Here is a 25,006-nt window from a genome sequence, read left to right on the forward strand (position 1 = left end):
ATTATGAAAAGATATTACCTGTATTTTTTCATTATCTGGATGTTGAATTTGTCTACGATTTTAAGCCTGAAATCTTTGATGATTTTATAGTACATTTGGAGAAATTAAACGAAGAACCTCGTGAAAAGAATGCGGTTTTACTCACATTCTCCCCGACTTCTCGAGTGATTGTTAGCAAATTTCATTTTTTCCGTCTTTAAATTTTTTCTATTTAAATGGAGTTCTTGAAAGAGTTAAATGATATTGGAGAATGTAAGTTTAAAGAGTATAAGAAGTTAAATGAATTGGAAGAAAGGAAGAAACATAGAATCTTGAATTTGGAGAAAATGAAAGATAAATTCGGGTTTACAATAATTGCCGAGTTGGAAGATTGTAAAGTACACTTGCCGAACAGATTTTTGACTGTTTTGGATGAAAAAAAGATTAAAGAATTAAACAAAAATGAAAAATTACACTTGATTGTTACTGGAAAGAAGACTATTAAAGATAAAGAAATTATAACAATTAACTTTGTAGAATAAAGTCTTAACTCTAAAACTTGCAGTCCCTCCCCACGTCATAGTACTGTTTTGATAACCATAGTTGGTGTCTTTCTTCATAGGAATCACATGGAATATTATCTACAGTAATACCTTTTGTTTCACACAAAATGTGGCTATATTCTATAAGAAAAATTCTATAATGCTCTTTAATGAATTGTGTTGATAAATCTTGATACTCACAAAAATTCCTAAGAAATTCATCAATTAAGTCTTGATTATCTTGAAAGAACGTATAATATGGGAAAAATGTCATAAAAAAATGATGAAAACTCTCTGTTTGTTTATTTTTTACTTTCTTTTCAATATCTTTCGTAATTATATTAAATATGTAATCCCTTACTTTTTTAGTTTTTTGCCGATAGTAAAACACTCCATTAGACGTTTTTTCTGCAAAAGACTTTACAAGTTCTTTGAATTCTGTATCATTTAAGGAAAGTATCAACTGTTCTTTAAAATGTTTTGGTAATTCGTTGAACTCGTTAAAATTGTCTTTCTTTGTAAGTTTTTGAAATGCTAGAAACTGAAGAGAGCTTGGTGAGTTCATGTTGTTTATTTAGTAGAAAAGTTTTTTATTAAAGTACAGTATGTTTTTAGTAAAAATGTTTTAAATTGATTAAATTTTATTAAGATAAATCCTTTATTCGTAGCAGATTTGACAACATTTTACAAAGCACAGCTTAAGAAAGTAGAAGCTCAGATTCGGTTAATTTTTCATTCCACAGAGTAGATAGTAATGTACCGATCGCTTTTGGAGACGAACGACTGTAGATTCGGTTAATTTTTCATTGAGATTTGCTGTGTTATTTCTCAGCTTCCTTTATGGTACATTGAACAGTATTTTACATTGCTTTTCGGTCGGCTCCGAAAGTGCGCCAGGAACCCCATATTACTATCTACTTATATATATATATATATATATATATATATATATATATATATATATATATATGTATCATTGATATAAAAATAATCACTTAAATTTATATTTTACAGTTTTTCTAATTAGTGTTTTATAATTTCGTAGGAGTAATGACATTGTAAATTTAACAGCAGCATAACACTGAAAATGCAGTGGGTAAGTGAGTAATGAATACCCCTCCTTCCCCATATAGCAATAGTAGATCCTGGTTTGTGGTTTTTGGAACATTTTTTACCAATATAAGTTTAATTTAGTGTTGTTGCCAAACTATTTAGTCAATTTATTTTTCTTATCGATGTATGCACAAGGGGAGTCTAGAAAGTAACAACATTTGTTCAGAAAGTTAGTTTTATTACAGTGTTATAAAGTGAAATTATATTTTAGAAATAAATATATCCAGGAAGTAATTTATGTTTACGAAATGAAATTATGATCTTTTTAGCTAGTTCCCTTTGAAATCTGAGAATATGTCAGAACCATGTGTGTAATAGATGAATTATGAATATCTTTTTCAAAGTTCAAATAAAAAGAACCAGTCTCGGCATGGAGTAAGGCATCGTACTAAGAATTTGAGTTAGACATGGGGTAAGTTCAAACTCTACCTGAATAAGAGCACTTGTTAGTGCCCACTTATATCTGTAGTGCCCACTTATTCCTGTATTGTCTAAACATGAATTAATTTCTCTGTTCAGGAGATGCAAGCGTTGCCATCCAAGACACCAGTATCAGTGCTGCAAGAGCTGCTGAGTCGGCGAGGTACAACGCCCAAGTATGAGTTGGTGCAGGTGGAGGGAGCTATCCATGAGCCCACCTTCCGATACCGAGTCACTGTTGCTGAAGTTGTTGGTCAGTCCATATTGATTGAATCTGATGTATTGTATATTAATGAAATTTGCATAAATGTACAAATTGTACATAAGTTTAAAATAAAAATGTATTAAATATAATTTGTAGTCATAGTAAAAAAACCGTAATCGGTGTGTGACTGTATATGGGAATTGTGGCTGGAGATGTTTGTAGAGAGATAGGAAATTGTCGGATAAAACTGCTCATAAAGAACTTATTGATTCTATCTGTAAGCAATAGAAAATGTGGTTTCTTGCCACGGGCCATGTGTATGGCACTCTGTGGGAGAGTAGACAAGGGAAACTGAAGTATAAAAAAACTGACCTTTTCACCTGGTTTTTCTTGCTGTTCCTGTGTCCAGTGTGTGTAGTAGGTTTTAAAGAAGTTCCCTCTTGATTTTGAGTAAGTACAAGAAGCGCAGTATTTTCATTTAGATTTAGTAAATTCATGTGTTATATGTAAAACTAGTATGATTGTTTATTTTCAGGGACTTTTATTAATATTAATAATTTATAATAGAGATAACTTTATAAAAATTACTTACTGAAATTTGGTTGAAACTGATTTGAAGCATATCTGAAAGTTCAGAATAATATTTGAAATTAATTGAATAAAATGATTCAGGAAACAAATTAAATTAATAACGGAATTAATTGAAAATACAAAACTATTGGAATTAAATTATGAATTTGACTGTGGAGATCAATTTTATTCAAATCTTACATATTATTAAAAAACAGAAGAAAATGTTGTGAACAAATAATTGTATATACTGTATATGTTTTTCAGTGTTGTAAACGAGAAATGGACCTAATTGAATGTAAATTGAGGTTGATAAACAAATTGATGAGCAAATACATTTTATTTACATACATAAGTAGACTATAAATACTTAAATATTTTTATATTCTATTATTAAATTAATACAAAGACTAATAGTCTAATTTAATTTTTATACATGTTAAATGCCTAGATGTATTTTTAGAAATCCATCTCGGATTAATTGCCAGGCAGAATGCTAACCAATACATGACAGAGACCTCACTTTTTGATTAAATTATTTAGGTGTTTCCATCACATAATATATGTGTTTAAATGTGCCAACTAACATGTGATCTAAAGATTAATGATCTGTTTATATTATAATAAGTTATAATGAACAGTTTTCTATACAGACTGCATGATATTCTCTATACTAATACTAAGCATATACATTTCTTTGCAAACTAAACTTCAGTTAAATCAATATTGGTTTTTATTAACTTTTTGTAGATATGTAGTAAAATAATTAAATATAAGCTATTGAAATTGCCTGTATGTTTGTAAAACACAAGAACACTAGCTACTTAAATAAAAATATTAATATAGATTCATTGTTACAAATAAATTTGTTGTTGTTTTTGTATAGATGAATGCTTGGCTGTATTATGACTAGTTTATGTCTGAAATGATATTTTCATTAAATGCATAAAACACGTTTTGTTGCAGCCATGGGAATTGGGAGGTCCAAGAAAGAGGCAAAACATGCAGCTGCCAAGAATGTGCTGGACAGACTAATCGGGAATGCAGATCCTAATATGATCAATTCTATGACAAACTCAATCAATGAACAGCTCTTGTTAGTATCTGTTTCAATTTTAACGATTTGTAAAATATTTTGTAGTTTTGTAGTGTACAAAGCATATGTAGTGTGTTCATGATTACTGAAAAGTATAATTGTTACAACTTGCCACCTAATCGAGGAAACTGAGTGTACGTCAGGAATCTTGTAGAATGAGGGAAATGTCAATAATTATATTTTTATAAAAGAGTATGAAATTACAAATAATTGAAACTGGTTTTTGAGTGGGAGGTGACTAATACTGTTCATTGCAGTTTATAAGATGTTATCGTGAATCTGAATGAAGATTGATGATGAGTGAACAATGGTGTTACCGAATTGTTTACAGAGTGTGTTGACAACACCTGATTGTTACAATGTATAGTCTGACGATATGTTTGAGAGCTACCTCTGATGCTGGTTAATCCAAAGACTGATTAGTCCAACCATAATATTGCTCCCGGAATGCTGGTTTAAAACAGTTTTTAAAATAATGTATTAGGTGTTCAGATATTGATGCCGGTTTTTTATTTTAGTACTAAAACATCATTTTTAATTAAAAAATGAACTTGAATCATTTTCTATGATTTACGTACAATGTTATCAAAACGTTATTAATAATCCTTATTATTTTAGTAGCCTGTTATTTTAATATTTTAGTGTATAAATGGGTGGATTTACTTAATTAGATATACCAATATTAGTTTTATTGGTTTCTTAGGACAAGAAGCTAAGATATTGTCCTTAGTTCTAAAAGGACCTTAATCCTGCTTCTGAATTGATAGGATATTCTGGATGGGTAAGGTTGGGGGTAGGGGTTGCCTTCTATCCATAAAAAAGGATTTTGGGCATTAATCTCAGTCATGTCTCCTTGGAAGAAGGAGAGGTCAGCTCTGTATCAGTCTCTCCAGTCAAAGCGAGCAGGTGTGGCATGCCCTTATATCTTTATACTAGTAACTGTCTTTAACACTTAAGCAGCCCCACTAACTCCAACAGTCATCCCCCGCAGTAGACTAAACCTACCATTCTCCCCTTGCACCTCTTGGGGTTAGTAATGTGCTGAACCTGGACATTTATAGGGTTGTCCAGATTTTTAGTGACACATCAGTTTTTGCTGTACCCAGTGTAGGTTCAACTGCAAGGTATAAACCAGCCTGAAGTGCACACTTCTGCTTATACCAATGTCAGTTACTACATATACTATTGGTAATATTTACATTAGTGTATCAAGAGAAATTGGCCCCAACATGTCTTACTAATTGTTCACGACTTATGCTGGAGATAAGATTCTGGTAAAACTATAAGGTTTCCTCCTCTACATACTTGTAAAATAAATAATAAACAGTTCTGGCTCACCCCTCTACTGGAATTTCTGAGGAGAATCTGAAAGATAACTATGGCACAATTAATAGAATAATTAATTTGTGTTCTCTTCAAGTGATAGTATTTCTACATACATTTTAATATTATGTACTTAATATTATTAAGCCAAGCCTATATTGTTGAGCTGTAGTTTCTTATAGTTAAAAGTTGAATTAATGTCAAAGTTAATATCTTAAGTTTTTCACTTTTGCTAATAAATCTTCTGTACTGCTAAATTGTTTTGAAATGAAATTTTTGGTGGAACACAGACCTCTAACCCGCAATGCTGGACTGATGCCTGCAGTTTTCCAGAATTGGCTACTTGTATTTTCTAAACACACATAAATTGAAACTCACAATACACATACAGGTAAAATAAAAGTTACATTGAAACACAGGTATAAACGAAGTAGCTTAAAATAGGTTGTGGCAGTGAATTGACACTGTGGTATTTCTTATACATAAACGGGCTAGGATGAGATTGGAGCATATTTACATATGTACAGGAGGTGACAGAATTTTCTCGTCATCTAATTCAAAATGTTGAATACAGTATTAAAGTAGCTAATGTTTGGTTTAAAAATAGAATAGAGAATCAAAGGTTTTCAACCTAAAAAACTGAAATTTTAAACAAATTATTCAAGTGGCCAACCTGTGGCAAAACTTTAGTAAAAAAGCACATGTTATAAAGTTGCAAAGCTACTGTATCTTGTATTGAAATATTTTTAATATAAAAATTATTTAAATATAAGAAAAATACATGTCTGTGTATTGAAGGTTGTTTACATTTCACAACCAACCAAAGACAACTAAACCATTTAATGTCATCAGTATGTTTAATTTTTTTTGGGCAAGTCAGAGATAAATTTAAGAACAGTTATTTGTGGTAGTAAATAAATCGTTCTAGCAATGTTATTAATTTAGTGTATTTTGTGTTCTAAATATATACAGTAATTTTAATTATCTTTTTCAGAGATATTTTGTGATTATAACACAGTACAGTAGAACCCCTCATATCCGGCCTCGGTTTTACCGCACCTCGGTTTATCCAGCCACTTCCCGGAAGCCAATATCGAAATTATTTACCACGGCTTGCAGACGCGCAGTTGCACGCACTAGTCTCCCACGACTCGTATATTATGGTATAAATATTATTTTGGTGTATCTATTTGTTTACATTTTCCTGTGTTGTCCTCAGTTGAGCTAGTAGGTTTAACCTGTAAACAGTTCATTGATTATTTCCAGTGCGGTTAGTACAGTACAGTACAATTGTTTTGTATCGTCAAATGTTGTGTACTGTAGGTTGGTTTATCCGGCCGAATCGTTATCCGGCCAGGGGCTCGGTCCCGTGGTGGCCGGATATGAGGGGTTCTACTGTATATACTATGTTTTATACAATACAAGCCTCTACAAAGAGTTGGGTGTGGTAGAGGCCATCTTGATTTCTGCCTCATAAAAACAATGTTGACGTTAAACTTGTTTATAATATTTTTTGGTTGCAGAATTATGGGAGATTTCTCCCATTAAGATATGATTAGTATGCATCCACATGCTGTTCAGTTTTAAAATATTTTTATTGGTTATTCCATGGTTCCCACCGGACCATGAAAACTGTGAAAAAAACTTGAAAATATCTACAACATGCGATTAAATAAAGCAACATGTGTTGTTACTGTTACTATGTTGTTAGGTCTGGTTCATACAAGAGCGAGAATTAAGCAAGTCTGATTGCGGCGATCGGTCTTGGCGCGATTTAGTAGTGTAACAGATTAAATAGAGTGTTTTACTTTAGTGAGTGCTAGCTGACTGACCTCTGCGTGCCGGAACGATGATCGCAAACAAACGCTACCACTACTACATCGCAGATGATAGCGGCGTGTCACAATGTCCCGGCGACATAGTAGTGTTTGGGCGAGCATTGAACGGTTCACACCGGCTACCAGTTGCATTCAAACGGTAAACTTCAAGGGCGTGCCAATTTTTTCTTGAAATATGGATCTCTAAGGATTCCATAGATACTCAATAACATATAAACATTAACACATGTACACTATGATGTAATTATTTTCTTTTATTTTTATTTTTAATGTTTCATATAATGTCTAAGGACTAACTACAAAATCAAAACTGATTTATTTTGCTTTGTTTATTTTTGTCACTTGTAATCAGATAGGTCACTTTAGAAAAATTTTCTCAAGTCTATGAATAATTGTTTGCCTGACAATTTGTTATTCTTATTTATTGTACAATTATAGTACTTAATAAGTAGACTTTCTCACCAGTGCTAGTAGTTTCGCGTGGCAAAAGAAGTGAATTTAATAATGATTTGGTTATTTTACAAAGGGAAGCAAGTCAAAATTACACTTAAATTTTGGTATATATGACGCAATGTTATTATGTTTACTGTGAAAAAAATATTACTGAAATATTAACTTCTTGTTTTGGTTTAACTTAACATGTAAATAAGTAAACTAATAAAAATTTAACTGCGTTTTTTTAATTTGCTTAAAAGAGTACATCAATTTCCCCTATATTCAATTCGATTCCGATTTAAATAGTATCTACTAAAAATTTGTAATAATAAAGTTTAGTAATATTTATAATAACAATAATTTTATTTATATTAAGCAAAATACTTAATTGGGACATAAGAAAGTATATAATTTATAGCTTACATGAATAATCAATCATCAAATAGGAGCTCCCTTTTTTTGTTCTTTTTTCATAAATATTTGTTGTTTTATTTAGCATTCACCTTTATACATTTTTAGTAAAATTTTATGGGATTACAATTTTACTTGACTGCAAGAGTAATTCATTTACAATTTTCAGTTTTAAAATGATAGTTTTTATTTAGTAATTTTCTACATTTTAGTGTTGTGTTTTCAATTTTGATATCTAACATTTTATGCTTATATAAAAACAAATACTTATTTTAACAGACAGTTAATAAATGTAATAATATTTATTGCTATGAAACATTATTAATTGTGATAACCAAGATGGTTTGATTGTTCATCATTTCTTCTACAAAGAGTTCTATGTCGGACACACAGGCCTTCATATTTCAAGAAGAGTGGATCGTCCGCCACAATTGGTGATTGACTTGCAGCCTCTCTAAACCCTTCCAGTGCTCCCGCCGCTGTCGGCTGCGATCCTGTAGTAGTGGGTGATTGGTTGTTTGTGTTCGTCGGCTGCGATCGGCCATTAAGTACTCGCTTGTGTGAACTGCTCCATAATGTGATTCAATACTTTACTTAGACCGGTTTCACACGGAATACAAAACACCGAACTCAGCTCTTCGCTTTCTATCACCGACTGCTCGCCTATTGGATTTGTGGAGTTGCAAACAAAGGGTGAGCATCGGTGCTTTTTGAATGCTGGTTTGAACGAAACACCTGAATTTAAGCTGAGTTGAGACGTGAGAACTGGCAACAGACGCTATAAGTACCGAGTGATCGACCACTGCACGTGCTCGTGGCGTGTTTTGGCACAAAACACTGAAATCAGCCACTGTGTGAGATAAACTCCATCTTTTTCTATTTTTATTCGTAATTTGTATAAAAACTGTCAACCGTGAAATTACTATTTTTATACCGGAAAAACTAGGAAAGACCCGAGAGTTTGATGATTAAGATTGAGAGGGAATCCTGTTATTTAGAAAAAAATCGCTAACTGTTTTATTCCTATGTCATTTAAATATTCAAATTTGAAAGAAAACCTGGTGTTTGGATCTCCTGCATCAAATTTTGTGATAAAAATAAGGTTATTATATGTGATTGAAGTTTAACTATGGGATAAAATTCAAGGTTGTTTCAGTACAGCCGGTTCCTAAAACACACTGGCTGTGGAGGAATATTTATTTCTTATAATCACTCTACTCTGTTACCAAGTGCTGAGCAAAAGTGTGTGTCTCAACAGGACAGGGAATATGGTTTCACCGTATGAGGACAAGATTGGAGGTAACCCAATAGGTCTCCTGCAGGAACTGTGCATGTCGCGACGATGGCCACCACCCACCTACTCGACCGAGCATGAGGAGGGGTTACCCCACGAGCGCCAGTTTACCATCGCCTGCCTTGTCTTCAAGTTCAAGGAAATAGGTAAGTTAAACCTAACATCTTAACTGAAATATTTCAAAATATATAATCTCAAGAAATTCATTTGTTTGTTCTATGGATAATCTTAAATTACTTAATAAACTGAGACAATGAGAGTAATTTGAGGGTTGATTTTTCTGGTTGGGGAGTAATTGGAGCTAAAAATTCAGCTGGACCATACATTTATCCCATTAAAAATTATATTGTCAATGGTAAAACACATAATAATTGTGATTTATATTTATTTTGAATTGTTAACATTTTTTATGCAGATACATATGTTAATGCACTGGGCAACCAAAAAGTGTACTTTCAAGTGATGTTAGTGTTAGTTATATTTTTTCTTCATTATAATCAAGTTCTCTTTTTAAAACCAAAAATAATAAAGTATAATAAATGTAATTTAGTTGAGAGAAATCCTTAAAGGCATGAACCATTCGGGGTCTTAAACTAATTATGGAGATAATTAGATGACAAATTGTTATTCGAGTTGAAATTCACAGTTTTTATTTGCCATTCTTACAATTTAAAATAAATAGGTAGGTAATCGAAAGTAAATAAATAAGTAACTTCAGCAATTGAAAAGGGTTTTTATGAAGATAGATTACTGAACAAAGGTTTGCACACATTATGTAGTCTTTATCTCTTTTGTTCTGAATAATTTGTACAGCTTTCTGAATGTTTTAACCCTTCCCACGCTGTAGACGGATATGTTAGAATGGTAGAGTTTGACCAAAACGCCAAATACAGTTATATGCGATATTATAGATTATATCTCTTGGAGGTTTTTAGTTTACAAAAGGCCTTCAGAATGCCCACTGCACTCTCAGTGCTTGCTGTTGCAAAGGAAGTATTTATAAATGACCTTCACTCTGTGACAGGGGGAGGGGAGTGCCCTTTGTCTTACTCTGATCACCTGCTCATCAGTTCTTCATCTCCTACAGAACCATAACCAAATATACATGAAATACTTCATTCTCGGTTGTTATGAGTGTGCATCTACTACATTACTCTTCATCGTTTGGTACTGTTAAGATTAGTTTGAAATATTTATCTTGTTTTTAGTCAAATGTAATTAAACCTTTCAGTTTAGTAAAATTTTACAATGAAACTGAAATGTATTTGAAATAAACAGTTTTGTAAATAATCTTTTTTATTTGTATCAATAAATACGCTAATTTTAAGTAAAATGCCATGTTTTATACTTTTTTGCTTTTACCTATTATAATTTGTTTATAGTAAAAATTTGCTTTTAACTTAAAGAAACACACATTTTTGTCTTGTCTCGATGTTATAGGAAAGTTAATGGACTTATTAGTGGCGTGTGAAGGGTTAAAATCATATATGATTAGTTGAAAGCCTGAAAGCTCCATTGTCACATAATATGGTCAATTCAGTATGAGTAATTTGATTAAAGACACTGATGAAAAGCTCAGTTCTCTTAGATGTAAAAATGATGATTGCTGTTTGTTCAGGTATGGGAAAGTCCAAGAAACTAGCTAAGCGACAGGCTGCCAACAAAATGTGGAACAAACTCAAGGATATTAGTGTGGAAACCAACAACATCTCATTCAATCTGGAGGATGATGATGAGGTAAGTTTGTTTTTACAGATAAGACCCTTTCCCAAGCTAGAATATGATTGTAGACAATACATAACATTACAATATGTGTATATCATTGTGATTAATGTATATTATGTAATATATACCCAAGTTTGACATTTATGATTTGTCTATAAAAATCACAAATTAAGTGTGTTTGGAGAAGCTGGTAGCAAAATAGACAAAGGTCGAACTTTGAATCTGAGTTAGGATAACTGCAGGTTCAAGAAACTAACTTTCATCCTGTAAAACCCAGACTCTTTCCCTAGTTCTGTCTAATAAGATCTTTGAACAGGTCATTAACCAATGAAGACGAACAGAACATTGCTTAAATGGAATCCTCCTTAAAATTAAAAATATTGGCAAAAAGATTATGTAGTAAAATAAGAATTGTAATTTTCCCCACATTTTCATTGGATTCTCAGGATAGTAAAATTTGACTGATTCTCAGCTAAGCTGTTGTGGGCAGTTGTGCAAAGTTTGTTGTTTTCAGTTCAATTTAAACATTTTTCACTGAGAGGAGACCATAATAAAGTTAGACTAAATATCTGTTGAATTATAGATTGACAGTTTGAAGTCAATAATCAATAGTCAAACCACTTTATTCCATAATATGTACAAGATACATAGTGCCACTACAATAAAACTAAATACTACTATGAATTTAAAAATATAAATAAAAAATGGTAACATTGGTTCATTGAAATTATAAAACTTACATCTTAACAATTTATCTTCAATTATTCTTTAAATGAATTAATTGGTTTTTGTACTGAAATATTCCTCAAAAGAATATAGAGTTAAATTAGTTAAATAATCCTTTACTTCTTTTTTAAATTTTAACAAATCTGTTTCAATATTTGTAAATTTTGTTGGTAAATTATGTAAATATCTCACACCTCTGTAATATGTTTTCTTTTTGTAAAATTCAAGATTGTGTTGATCAATATGTCTATTAAAACGAGTATTATATGTATGTTTATTAGTTTTTAGTATAGGATCAAAAAGTTGTTTTACATAAATTATTGATTTAAATATGTGTAAACCATATACTGTCAGATTTCCAAGTTGAGAAAAAATATGTTTAACAGAATCTGTATATCTTAAATGTTTCATGACCCAACAGTTTTTTTGTAGGACCAATTTTGAAGTTACATTAGACCAAGATAGTTGAAAAAATTACATAAGAATATTGTAAGTGAGTGACCTCTTAAAGAGTTAGAGAGTATGGCAGTTTTATACAGTTCCATGACAAGAATTTTGTTGAGATTGTTCCTTGGTGAATTTTTTATCCAATAAAGAATGTCTGACTCAGGTCTACTGTTCATTAAATACAAGTCTTATTGACATAGCAACACAAGAATTGACAGCTTTCATTATCTGATATAGAAGTCTCCTTTGAAGCAAAAGTTACCTGGGCATCCAGAACACGTACACTGCTGGCTGGATAACATCATACTCATATGTGCTGAAACATTTTTGTATTCTTAATACTAAACCAACCCTACTTTGAAGACATGTATTATTATTTTGTTAGATAAAAATTCCCACATGTGTTTTTAAACATGGACGCCTATGGGCAGTTACAGCACACAGCATCAGTGTTTTTGCCTATAGGCATCCTTTTTGGTTTATCAAGAGCTAGTTTCCTTTTTAAATATTGGTATGTATATAATATATCCAGAACATCATCAGACATGAAATACAATATATAGGCAGGGAAGTTTGCATAAAACACAGTTAACAATAGTATAACTTCAACTCTTAACAAAATGAGGAACTAATATTGGTGCCAATTGATAATACATAGCAAGCTCTCCCATAGGTGCTTGCTGCTCCTAGGTTGTTCTTATTGCTGTCAACACATTTTACTTCAATGTTGAGGCACTTTTGTGTCGACAGAAGGTGCTAATCCCTCCAATAAGTTCAAATAGCATGTAGGTGTGCAGAGCTGTAAGATATGTACTAGGGTATGATTGGCCTTGTTATGGATGTCATTTTGAGGACTTTATCCTGAGATGTGATCTTAAGTAGAGCCACAAAATCAGTTCTTTTGTCAAGTTGAAGTGAAGTCTTCAAATACCTCAGAATCATTTGTGTGTTTTCAATATATTGCATAAATGGGATTGGAGTAAAGTATTTATACATTTTAACAATCAGTACTACAGTTTAAAAATATTAATGTATTAATAGTATGAATAACTATCTTTAATATACCAAACTCTTATCAAGTACAATCCAGTTAAGGCAAGTTATCAACATATTCTGGTTAGAAATGGATAGTATTCTGGTTATAAATGGATAGAGCTTATCTTATCTCTTGTGTGTCTAATGACCTGTGAGTGAGTAGCTCAGTCAGCAGTGTTCAGACATTACACTTAGGATCATTGGCTCAAATTCCAGTCTATACATGAACTTTTTGCTTTGTCATTGCTTTAAATAATCATTCTTACCTTGGCGCTTGAATTTTTTATAGTTTTAACTTATTTTTCTGTTATTTTGGTTAGTTTTTTATAATTAGATTTAAAGTTTTAATTTAAATGGCTAGAAGAGAAGTTTATAAAAAGAGCCCGGTAATAAAAATTTGATTACAAGTTGAAAAGAACATGAAGTTCATTCTACTACTCCGAAAAAAATTGCCTTAAAAAAAGTAAAATGTTAATAAAGAACCTTACTAAAGAGAACGAGAAGTGAATAAAAAATAATATTTACATGAGTTGTATCAATTGATAGCTTGATTTGAAAGTTTTTTTATCACTCCTGGTTATCTGCACATATTTATGGCCAGTAACTCAAAAAGGCTTTATATATATATATATATATATATATATATATATATATATATATAATTTCAATAAACATTGAATCGCAAAAATTACTTGCTCCGCCGGGAGTCGTCAATTATTTTGTATTTGGCCGTATCTGTCACATATGCGTTTAAATAAGCAAACTAACATATGATCGGAAGACCAAATACCTGTCAAACGACTTTTATTTACATTATGTACATATATATATATACACATACAAAATCTTGTTTAAAAGTTTTAGTGCAATCATTAAATCGTTATATAATCCCAAACATTATAACATGAAAATTCATGTTAACTTTGCTTGAATGTTCTTACAAAATTTCGCTAAGCATTTAACTGAATGTGGGTATCGGTTATTCTAACTGATAACTTTTCAGTATATCCAAGTGGGCTGAAGATTTTAAAGACTACGAAAACAAAACTATTTAGTGAAAAAAGTAAATAATTATTCTTGTAACTTTAAAATTAAGTCAAGTAAAGTTCAAATCCTCACATTTAATTAGTGGACTAGGGTATTGGATATTTGCTATAGTTATATGTTATAAAAAATATATGTTTATTATAGTATGTAATGGAAAGAAATGTCTGAAATCCTATTATTCTTTCAAATTATCCATCGTTAATAACAAATTTTAAACAAAGAGCGGGGTTTACTTACTGATCTAGATACTTTTTAGTAAATCTTATAAAATTAATTTTAATTAAGGAGGATTTACTATATAGAATCTTGGAAATTGTTCAGTGTTAAATTGTGATTAAAATAATATTAGCAGTTATCAGTTTTAAGTACTAACCTTGGTTTAACATGAAAAACAGACTTATAAAGTGTGTGGTTTTCTATTGTAAGTATGTACTTTTAATAGACAGATAACCGTTGTATTCAAAGTTGGCAATAATTTTAATTTTGTTATTTTTATAGCTTTTTCCTGTAGTAAATCTAAATTATATTTTATTCTAAACACATATCTGTTGAGAGTGTAAAAAAATTGAACAAGGTAATTTCCTAAGAATATATTAAGCGGACAGGTCGATTCCCAAAAACAAGACGTACCATAACCTTTATCATAATTAAATTTGTAATTCCTTTATTTGATGAATTATAAGTATTTTGCAGCTGTGAGGTCAAGTTTTTATTGAGTGAACTGAATGAAAGATGTTAAATTACATTTTAATTGTAAAGTTAACCTTGGTGTTGGGTTTTCTATAGTTGTAATAAATTTTAAAATATTTGTTGTCAGATAACTCAGCGCGTTTCCCAGATCAATCACGAATTTGGTGAACTGAAAGAGGCAAAAATTCCGACCTTGACGACCCCACATAGTCACAAGGTGTCTCAGTTTCACAAGAACCTCAAATCTTCTTTTGGTGAAAAGCTTAATGAGTTACAGGTTCGTATAGGACTTTTTCTTCTAATTCCAAAATCAATTTGCAATTATTAATTAATTATTGTAACATTTTTGATTATGTGTTTTTTATTATACATCAGTAATGTATAATAATTAAAATTAACGTGTTTAGATTTTTATAAAGCTATCTCAAGTAAGTTTTACTCAGTTATTACTTATTTTGTTATTCTGTAAAGGAATAAAAAGAATAGAAATTCTGGGTAGTGCAAGGGTAAATTTTACATTGAGAACAAATTTACTTTTTCCTGTAGAAAAGGACTTGTAAGTTTTGTTTTTGGGAATCAAAAATTAAATAACACTGACTCTTTACTGAAAAGATCACATTTGAAGAAGTATTTGTGATAGTTAATAAACAAAGTAATGTAATACTAGTTTTATAAATATATACGCTAAGTTATAAATTTGCTTTATACAACACATGTTTTTAACAATATTGACATTCTTTTGCAATTTTTAAGTGGCGATCTTAAGATTTTTTACTTTTACAAATTCTATGTACTTCTGCAGTCATGGCGAATGTTTGCATTTTTTTTTCAGGAAGGATGGAAAGTATTTTGTTTGTATTAAATAAATATTTATTTTGCATGTAACAAATGCCTTGACATTTTTCCTAATGTTTTTACGCAGTCAGTTGAACCATGGTTTGGAAATGTCCTTCATAGAATTAAAAAAATTCAAGATGTATGAAAGAAGTTAGCATAATTACTTTGTTCTAGTTAAATAATTTGTTCTAGTTTTTAATAATTACTAATAAGACCTCCTTGTGTCAGCTTAGTTTTCAATGTTATCAGTTTAGTATCATCTTAATTAAGTTGAATGCAAGTAACATGAAAAATTACATGTAAAACTCAAATGATAAGCCTGGAGCATTACATTGTCACACTACTGAAATGTGTACTGTTGAACTTTATTTAGTCAAAATATTATTAAGACCTTTGTAAATGGATGTCACATTTATACATTATACCTAAGCAACATCTATATATAAAAATTCAGTGATGATGTTTATTTCATCATGAGGTGATTTGTTGCAGACGGTTGTGCTGAAGAATCAGGGCTTCAACTTTGTACAGTTCTTACAAGAAATAGCATCTGAGCAGCAGTTTGAGGTCACTTACGTAGATATCGAAGAAAAGTCCATGACAGGTTAGTATGTAAACTATAGGGTAGATTGTAAGTGTATTTTATTAAAAATTAATTGTAAATTTCTAATAAAAATTTGTTGAGTAGTCTTACTTTTTTATTCCAATGTCTCTAAAATTAGAGTACATGAAAGCATATTTATAAGTTAAATTACATCAGTAGAATAATCTAATTATTTTGCTTCATTCATTGTTTGGTGTAAAATAAAGGCATGCCCTTGTGAAACCTTGTCTCTCCAGTATGATGTTTGGAAAGCGGCTAGGCCCATCGAAAGAGGTTTCCAGTTTAAAAATTTCCAGCAAGGTAAGGTGTAGAATGAAAAACACATTTCTATGCAATGTAAGAAGCAATGCAAAATATACTCTGCAATATTTAATTATAGTAGTATATTTTTATTATTACTTCAAACAGTTAACACAGTGTTATTATATCTTTACGTCAGAGAAATAAAGAGATAATACTTGGCTATCTATAACAGTGTCACTCTGAATTCGATGCTAGGGCATGAAGAAATTGTGGAAAATGAGGCAGTGGACAGGTTGGTGAGAGCTGAAACTGTGTCACAACATAAAGGTCCAGAACCTTTAATGGCTTGACCAATTTAAAATAAAAAAATTCTGTTACAAAATGGGTGGCTGGAGAAGCTTTCCACTACAGGAAAAGTCACCCAGGTCTGAGACAATCAAAAGTTGTATATGTTATTTATATCCTAGGACTATTGTTGATCGAAGACCAGACATCAGATTATTGTTCAATCTATTAATTGGGCGTTACCCACTTAACTGTTTAAGATGGGTATCTCTTGAGCTGGACATACGTTGGTTCTGCACGGTCTCCAAGGAGACTGCTATACACATACATTCTATGATAGGAAGCAGTTGTCCTGACTATGTGGAGACATCTTCACGGGCATTTCTAAAACCCACTATAGTGGGATTTTTAGTTCCTTCTGACGTCTGTTCATCAAGAGCCTTAAGATGATTTGGTTGTCTAGATTTTAGTGTTATGCCACAAAAGATCCCCAGAACCTCATTGATATTACCCTCTTGCACAGTCAACCCTTAGTATCGAATTGTAAAATAAAGAGCAGAACATATACCTAACAGGTGAAATAGTGATGAAATAGACACCAGCACTGCGTAAATCAGGTGATCGACAATAATGGGCAGAGAGGCAGCACACCTAAGGTTATAAATATAAATATAAATTTATATGATAGTCAATACAATACTTGATTTTATAATGTGTTCATAAAGTACTGCACCGGTTCAATATTTTCTGAACTATTAAAGATAAAGTGATAACACTCATTATACAATTATTGCACCTAAAAATCTACTCTTTGAAGTAACTAACACTTTTCTGTCATATCAGGAGTACGGCCTACAAGGGGTCAGATGAGAATCTTAAATGAGATCATAGTTTGAATAGTACATCAAGTTAAATGTATCTATTAGAAGAACACTAAGCCGGGAATCTGACCTCAAAAGGTTCACACTCTAAAAATGGTGCTGGTTTACAGTTTCAGAAAGTTATAATGTAGGTTCTGTTGTAGACGGGTTAATATTCTTTACTTGGCTGAAGTTGGAAAGTTAAACTTTGTAAATGAATACTGGACATAGTTATGCTGTGATGTCAGTAGCTGGTGCAAACCGTCTTTCTGAAGCCTCTGTTGTGAAGCTTGTTACTTATTTAGTTATGAAAATTGTAATAACTGTTGTTTTACAGTTAATTATGTTTAAAAACCTCATTAGAAAAAACCCATTTCATGTACTGATACTTTTGAGATAACAACATTCAGTGAAATTGCCAGTCATTTTGTATCATTTGATTAATTCTCATTTAATTAAGTTAGTAATATAAAAGAACAGTTCAGAAACAAGACAACCATCAATACTGCAGAAGATAAATTCAGTACAATTGTTTAAATAATTTGTCAAAACTTAAAACTGACATACACATTGTCATTAATCTGGCACTGTGTATGATATGCAGGTGAAGAGGTAAGGTTGTAGTGTCAGGGTGTCATATCATCATAAATGAACCTCTCATATGGTCTGTCCACAGGAAAGTATCAGTGTCTGGTACAACTGTCCACCTTGCCTGTAGCGGTGTGTGTCACGGCTCTGGGAATAGCTCTAAGGAAGCTCAGACGGCTGCAGCACACAACGCTCTTGAGTACTTGAAGATAATGACGAAGAAATGAACATCTCCCGGACCCGAACTGGAAGGAGACTGTTGGTAGCTGCCTCTTCTACAACCGTATGGAGTCCGACATATGACTTATCCCCTAGGCTCCATACGGTTGCAGCGAGCGCAAAGAATCCACAAGTCTCCTCTTCATTCGGCTGGTACCAAACACTTTGACGACGTCCACTCGATGGGCGTGTACAATTATTTTCCCTGAGAATAGATTTTTCCTTTCTTGTTTGTGCTACCTCATTAAGTGTTGCACTGAGCTTTTGCTTTTAGATGTTTATCGTGTCTGTTGTCGAGATGACAAAAAAAAATGTTCATGTCTGTTTTCTAGACAACAACAAAATTTGAAATTGTCTAAAGGGAAATGTAATATCGGGGTGGGACCATCTTGGACAGTTATTTCAACCTCTTTACTCGCAGATTTTTAATTTTATTAATTTTGCTGACGATTTAATCTTAAATGTTATTGTTTATTGTTACCTGTCAAACAAGAATTAATTATAAAGTTCTATCTTTACATTAAACAAGATGTTATTCAAGGTGTTTTTTTTATCTTGAAATATTTAAATTAGAAATTCAAATTGTTTCTTCCAAATTTATGACAGTATTTTTATACTTACATTCAATTGTACTTTTAGAATAAAATGTCTTATTTTTAACACTTGTTAATGAGTTCATAATTGGCTTGTCATTTTATTTTAGAACACATATCATTATGTTTCAGAAAATCGTGTTGGGAACGAACATTGTGATTTTTATGTCAGGGTGTAGTAATTTGTAATGTTTCCATAACATTTTTGTTATATTTCTGCATGATAATTACAACCTAACTCAATTCTGCAGCTAATTATTCAGTTGTTAATTGTGTTATGACATTTGTGGAAATTAACGATGAATTGACACTTTTGAATGCTGCACCTGTAATCCATGGCTCTTTTTAGAATAATGATTGTTTTTAATAATTTCAAACAAATAATTGCTTGCATTCAGTATATGGTATAAATGTTTTAATGAAATGACTCGATTCTTCTTACTTTGTTCTTTCTTGGAAAACAATTTTTTTGAATAATTAAGTTTAAAATTTATAAATATTGGGAGCATGTAAATAAAACACATTTAAAAATGTTTCTTGTGTTCAGAATAATTGTCAATACTTTTTAGCAAACATTGAATTAGATTTTGTATTGTTTTATTTGTAATATAATTTGAAACATAAGTTTTTACACAATGTAACTTACAATATTAGCATTTGCTGCTTTCTCTCATTGAATCATTTTAGTAACATGGTTAGTTAAATCTTAAACAATTGATTCTGTCAAATTACGTAATCTGCATTTAACACATCTTCATCAACACTTGTCTTTTTCCTCCTTGCCAAGATTTTTAATTTGGTCAAACTATTTGTAAATTTTCATCCAGTAAGTACATGGAAGATTTGTTGTGGTATGTATGTAAGAAAAACAATATTTTAGTTTAGTTTTAAATCACAAGTTTTATAAAATCTAAAATTGAGGTGATGGAAAATAAATTTTAGGTTTTACTCGATTTAGATTTGTACTCATCATCAAACTTTTTTTAAATAAGTATTATTTAAACATTAAAAATATACATAAGTCTTGTTGGAAAATCGCAGCACTGTGAGTTAAAAAAGGTTGAATTTTCTTTCCAAGGTGGTCCAAATTTCCAGAGCAAGGCTGTTTATCTACAAGCTATACTTTGCATAGAACTAGTGGGATTTTCCCCTTCTCACATTTGGAGGGACACTACCAGAAAATTGCAAAAAAGGAGAGAAGTTCTGTTTTTTGTTCACTGTGTCATCTTTTTTTGTGTTTTTGTATTTTTTGTAGTTTTCCTCTGGTGAGTGCTGGTTTTATGGACCGACTACTTTTGGAAAATGGGCATTATTTTAATGCAAAGTATAGAGGTTGTAATATTTGATCTAGTTGTAGTTATAAGTTTAGTTCCTTAGCTATAGATGTATGTACTTTATCTTTGATGTATTTTAAAGATTCACTAGTATAAAGAAAGCATAATCACAACTGATATTGTTAAATATGTTCTCATTTCTTAAAAGTTGATTTAAAATTGTGATGCCTGTATGAACTTTGTTAATTTTGTTGCTGAAGAGTTGAGCTATTTAATTTTCAAGTGTTTAAATTTGTGTTGTTAGAACGAAAGAGTTAATTATTTTCTTTTCATGTAGATATGGTTTAAAATAGAATAAGTATAATTTGTCAATCAATTTAATCTGTAACCACCTCATTGTCAAATTAATTCAGAATTCCATCTGTATCAACTTTTGAGAAGTTATGTGCTAGTAAAAAACATAGAACAGATGATGTGTTAGAATTGATACTTTTTACTCATACATACCCAAGGTTTAACCAAGTTTTTAGATTATTCTGTAGGAAGAAGTGTTATACTTGTTTCTGCTTATAATCTATCTAATGGTTATGCTTACCAACCTAATACTCAGTTTATTGACACGTATGTTGAACTTGCCAATTAAAAGAGTAATAAATCAAAACTTAAATAGTAATAATTTCGTTTGTTTAATTATCCCACATAGTCTCTGTAAGGTTTGTAATGAAACTTAGGTTAAGTTTGATATGAAATATAGTGCAAAAAGAAAAAGAAATATTCGGTGGAGACCAAATCTGAAAATTACCAAGTTGTATAATTTGTATAAATTAAATTATAGTGCCTGAATTAATAATACAGTAGAACCCCTCATATCCGGCCTCGGTTTTACCGCACCTCGGTTTATCCGGCCACTTCTCGGAAGCCAATATCGAAATTTATTTACCACGGCTTGCAGACGCGCAGTTGCACGCACTAGTCTCCCACGACTCTTGCGTTATTTTGGTGTATCTATTTGTTTACATTTTCCTGTGTTGTCCTCAGTTGAGCTAATAGGTTTAACCTGTAAACAGTTCGTTGATTATTTCCAGTGCGGTTAGTACAGTACAGTACAATTGTTTTGTTTCGTCAAGTGCTGTGTACTGTAGGTTGGTTTATCCGGCCGAATCGTTATCCGGCCAGGGGGCTCGGTCCCGTGGTGGCCGGATATGAGGGGTTCTACTGTAGTAGTGAATATTGAATCTACTAATTTAGACATGTTGAGGTAAAACTTGTGCTTCTGCTATGATTAAAATTAATGTGCAGCAGTGTAAAATTCATAATTTTAGGAAATACAAGTTGTTATGCAGCAGTTGTAACACAAGATATTAAACTGTAAAACGTAACACATCTCAGCATTATTAGCATCTTACTTTTATAGCATGCTGAAACTACAACCATAATGTTTCACTTATTAAACAACTGATGACCACCAGCTGCTGGAAATAGATTATTATAACTGGTGCAAGTACAATACTATGGAGGTCTTCTAATGGTTGATGCATAGAAATTATTCTTTTAGTAGATTTTTATAAACTTTTTTAAGAGAAGATACTTAGCGATATCACTGCTGCAGGAACAAACTATTGGTGTGATCTTTCCATTATAAGTTCGGACACGCCAACTGCTGAACGATACCAGTGAGCAAATTATGTAACTGAAGCCACCTAAACCTAAACATAGATTTATTATTAAAAAAATCTTTTATCCTTCTGAAAAATTAGTTTATAGACATACCTAAAGTGTCCACGTTGACGTGGCTAGATCAACAAAAGTTAAAATTATGCACAGTAATGAAATTGTAGACCATACTCATAAATTTATGAACAATTGAAGTATATTAAAAATCTACCTAAAATTCAATAAACGTTTGTACTTTGCACTGCAAAATTTGACACATTAACACTAATTATTTTATTTGAAAATATAACATGACTTTCAATTTGCAATATATAAAAAAGTAAACTTCAATATGTTAACTTTTTTAAAACAACCAGTTTAAAATTATTGGTTGTGAATTTAAAACTGATGAAAGACTACATAAAATTTGTGTAATATCTGCAAGTATGAATTTTCAGTCTTCTGCACAATTAAAATTGTCCAGCGCACAGCTCCTTGCATATTAAAGTTTACAGTTTTACCTTTGCCTTAAGATATTGTGACAAATATTTAATCATACAATAAACCATGGGTTTTCAGTAAACTTATGCATCTCATTCAGTAAGACTTTTGTAAGCCTTATCTGAAAATGTCACGTAAATAGTTGAAACTAATAACTCTAAAAAATTCATGCACAAAGTCTATGTCTAAAAACTGCATTTTGTTAAACGGTTTTAAGTCAATTTAAAATATCAAGAGGATAAAATGGAGATACTTTGAATAAAGTGACCAGAAACCCAATGGTATCAGGAGGGATACAGTACAAACAAGTCCTAATGTTGTTTTAAAATAACAAATAGAACTGACTGTTAAGTTATCAAGAGGAAGGTCAACAAAAAAAATATTATTGTTTACAATACAAAAGTCATCCAAAATTATGAACTAGGCAGTTGCACAAGTATAAAAGTATCTAGTTTCTGATCATAAACTGTAACCCTGGAAGTGTCTATCGGAAATTCTAAAGTGTGTCCTGATTTTGTAGGTCTTTCAGAGTCTCTTTATAAATTTCATATAAAATCTTATAAGTAGTGTTATATACATTACTCAATAAAGTCAGTGATGTCAGATTCTACAGAATGTAACAAATGTTACTTGATCTACATGAGTCACCCATTCTGAAGTGTTATAATAAACAGTTTTTGATATAACTTTGCTCATTTCAAATAAAAAAAAAACTTCCCAACAAAAATAAATTATATGTTTACAAACATCAATATCCGCTGCACAGAGCTTAACAACAAAATCACATCTGAGAAAATCACCAGATTGGTAACTAGTAATGGGTTAACACATTCAGCGCCATGTGTATCATAAATGATACACACCAGCAGTAATGTTGTGGGCCATGTGTATCATTTATGATACACAAAGCTGTTTAGGCAGGGGCCGAGTTAAAATTTTCATTTTTACCGTCAGGGGCCAAGTGCGATTTAAGATCAAGAGTGCTTTTAGAAACACAGTACTATAATTCTTTTTGAAATCAGACGAACAGTATTGGCAGTACATTAATTTTTCATGTCTGTGCAAAAATGATACACGTGGCCCAGACTGTGACAATCAACTAAATTTTGTTGGTAGGGGCCATGTGTATCATTTTTGCACACTTGATAATTTTTGTATTATTATACTTGAATTTTACAAATAGCCCTGTTTTTCTGGTTGACATGCTGATTTATTACTGTTAGAAAATGGAGGAAAATAATTCTACAAAAAAAGATGATGATGTATGTAAAGGTGACAATTTGACTCCAAGAAAAATGGACAGATTTTTTACGAGAGCCAAATGAAGACGATAGTGATGTTGATTTGAGTGGGGAAAGCGAAGTATTTGACTCTGATCGTGATCCGGAATATCATCCAAGTGTGGACAGTGATTATAGTGACACTCGAAAACCACGATTCAGTGGACTATTTGAAAAACGATTTGAAAGACAAGGTGATCAAGACAATGTAGCAGGACCTTCAATTACAGCCAGAGATGACGTGACTAGTGAAGATAGTGAATATGAAAAAGAAAGAAAGCTGTAAAATGGGCAACTGAAAAAAAAGAAAAATTCAAGCAAGAAATATGAAGAAACATAAAGTTGACAAAAAAAAAAAAATAATAATAATAACAGGAAAGTTACTGAGAACGAAACTGAACAAGACAAAGATGAAATAGACAAAACGGGTGACACTAGCGAGGAAGAAAATAAAGAGGAAGAGAATTATTGTGAAAAAGATGAAGATAATAATGGCGATGATGATTTTGATGAAGATGACGAAGAAGAAAATTATCAAGAGTCTCAAACAGAAGGAAAGGGAAAAAATAAAGAGAAGAAAAGGAAGAGGTCTGCAAGGGAGCATGAATATAAATTGACAGTTTTTGGAACAGAAACAAGTTTTACACGGTATGTGACACTTGCGAAGGAAATCCTTACATGTGCCATACGTGTTTCAACAACAAACACTATTCACGAAAAACTTACAGTTTTTATTTTAGCTGCTCAACTAATGATCTTTTATAGGTACCCATTTTATATTCATTTTATATTTTACCAGTCGTATATAGACATTTGTATAGTAAAACATGTTTAGAAATAGAGTGTATGTACTTCATTAGAAACCTGTGATCTAAAAAGTAATCTGACGTCCTGGGCCGGAACTGGCCGGGTTCTGTGGTAGGCCTGGGCCATGAGATTCAGTCTATAGTGTTAAAAGCATTGTAGAAGAGCTCAGTTTTGATATATATGGCTCAGACTAGAAACTTACGTATGTATCAGAAATGATACACACGGCCCACTTGGTAACATGGGGCGTGTATCATTTTTGATACACATGGCCCTGACCGTTAATATATGGAAAAAACCTAATGGCCCGTGCTAAATGAATTGTGTCATATGCCCTGGCGCTGAATGTGTTAAAAAAATCAAAGA

At 31.5% G+C, this 25,006-nt stretch overlaps 1 protein-coding gene and 1 pseudogene across 1 annotated transcript; both read left to right on the forward strand.

Moving 5' to 3' along the window:
• The window catches only part of LOC124373484, a 43,529-nt pseudogene extending 24,783 nt beyond the window's left edge, over window positions 1-18,746 (forward strand).
• On the forward strand, window positions 18,613-24,481 carry LOC124373483 (FK506-binding nuclear protein-like; the record flags this gene model as incomplete). The annotated part of the gene is made up of 3 exons (XM_046831850.1): window positions 18,613-18,685; window positions 23,845-24,115; window positions 24,209-24,481. Coding segments are annotated over exons 1-3 (617 nt in total), but the record flags the coding sequence as incomplete, so codon positions are not given.
• Window positions 24,482-25,006: the final 525 nt, after the last annotated feature.

The sequence above is a fragment of the Homalodisca vitripennis genome, unplaced genomic scaffold (assembly GCF_021130785.1).
Source record: "Homalodisca vitripennis isolate AUS2020 unplaced genomic scaffold, UT_GWSS_2.1 ScUCBcl_5673;HRSCAF=12514, whole genome shotgun sequence".
Lineage (NCBI taxonomy): Eukaryota > Metazoa > Arthropoda > Insecta > Hemiptera > Cicadellidae > Homalodisca > Homalodisca vitripennis.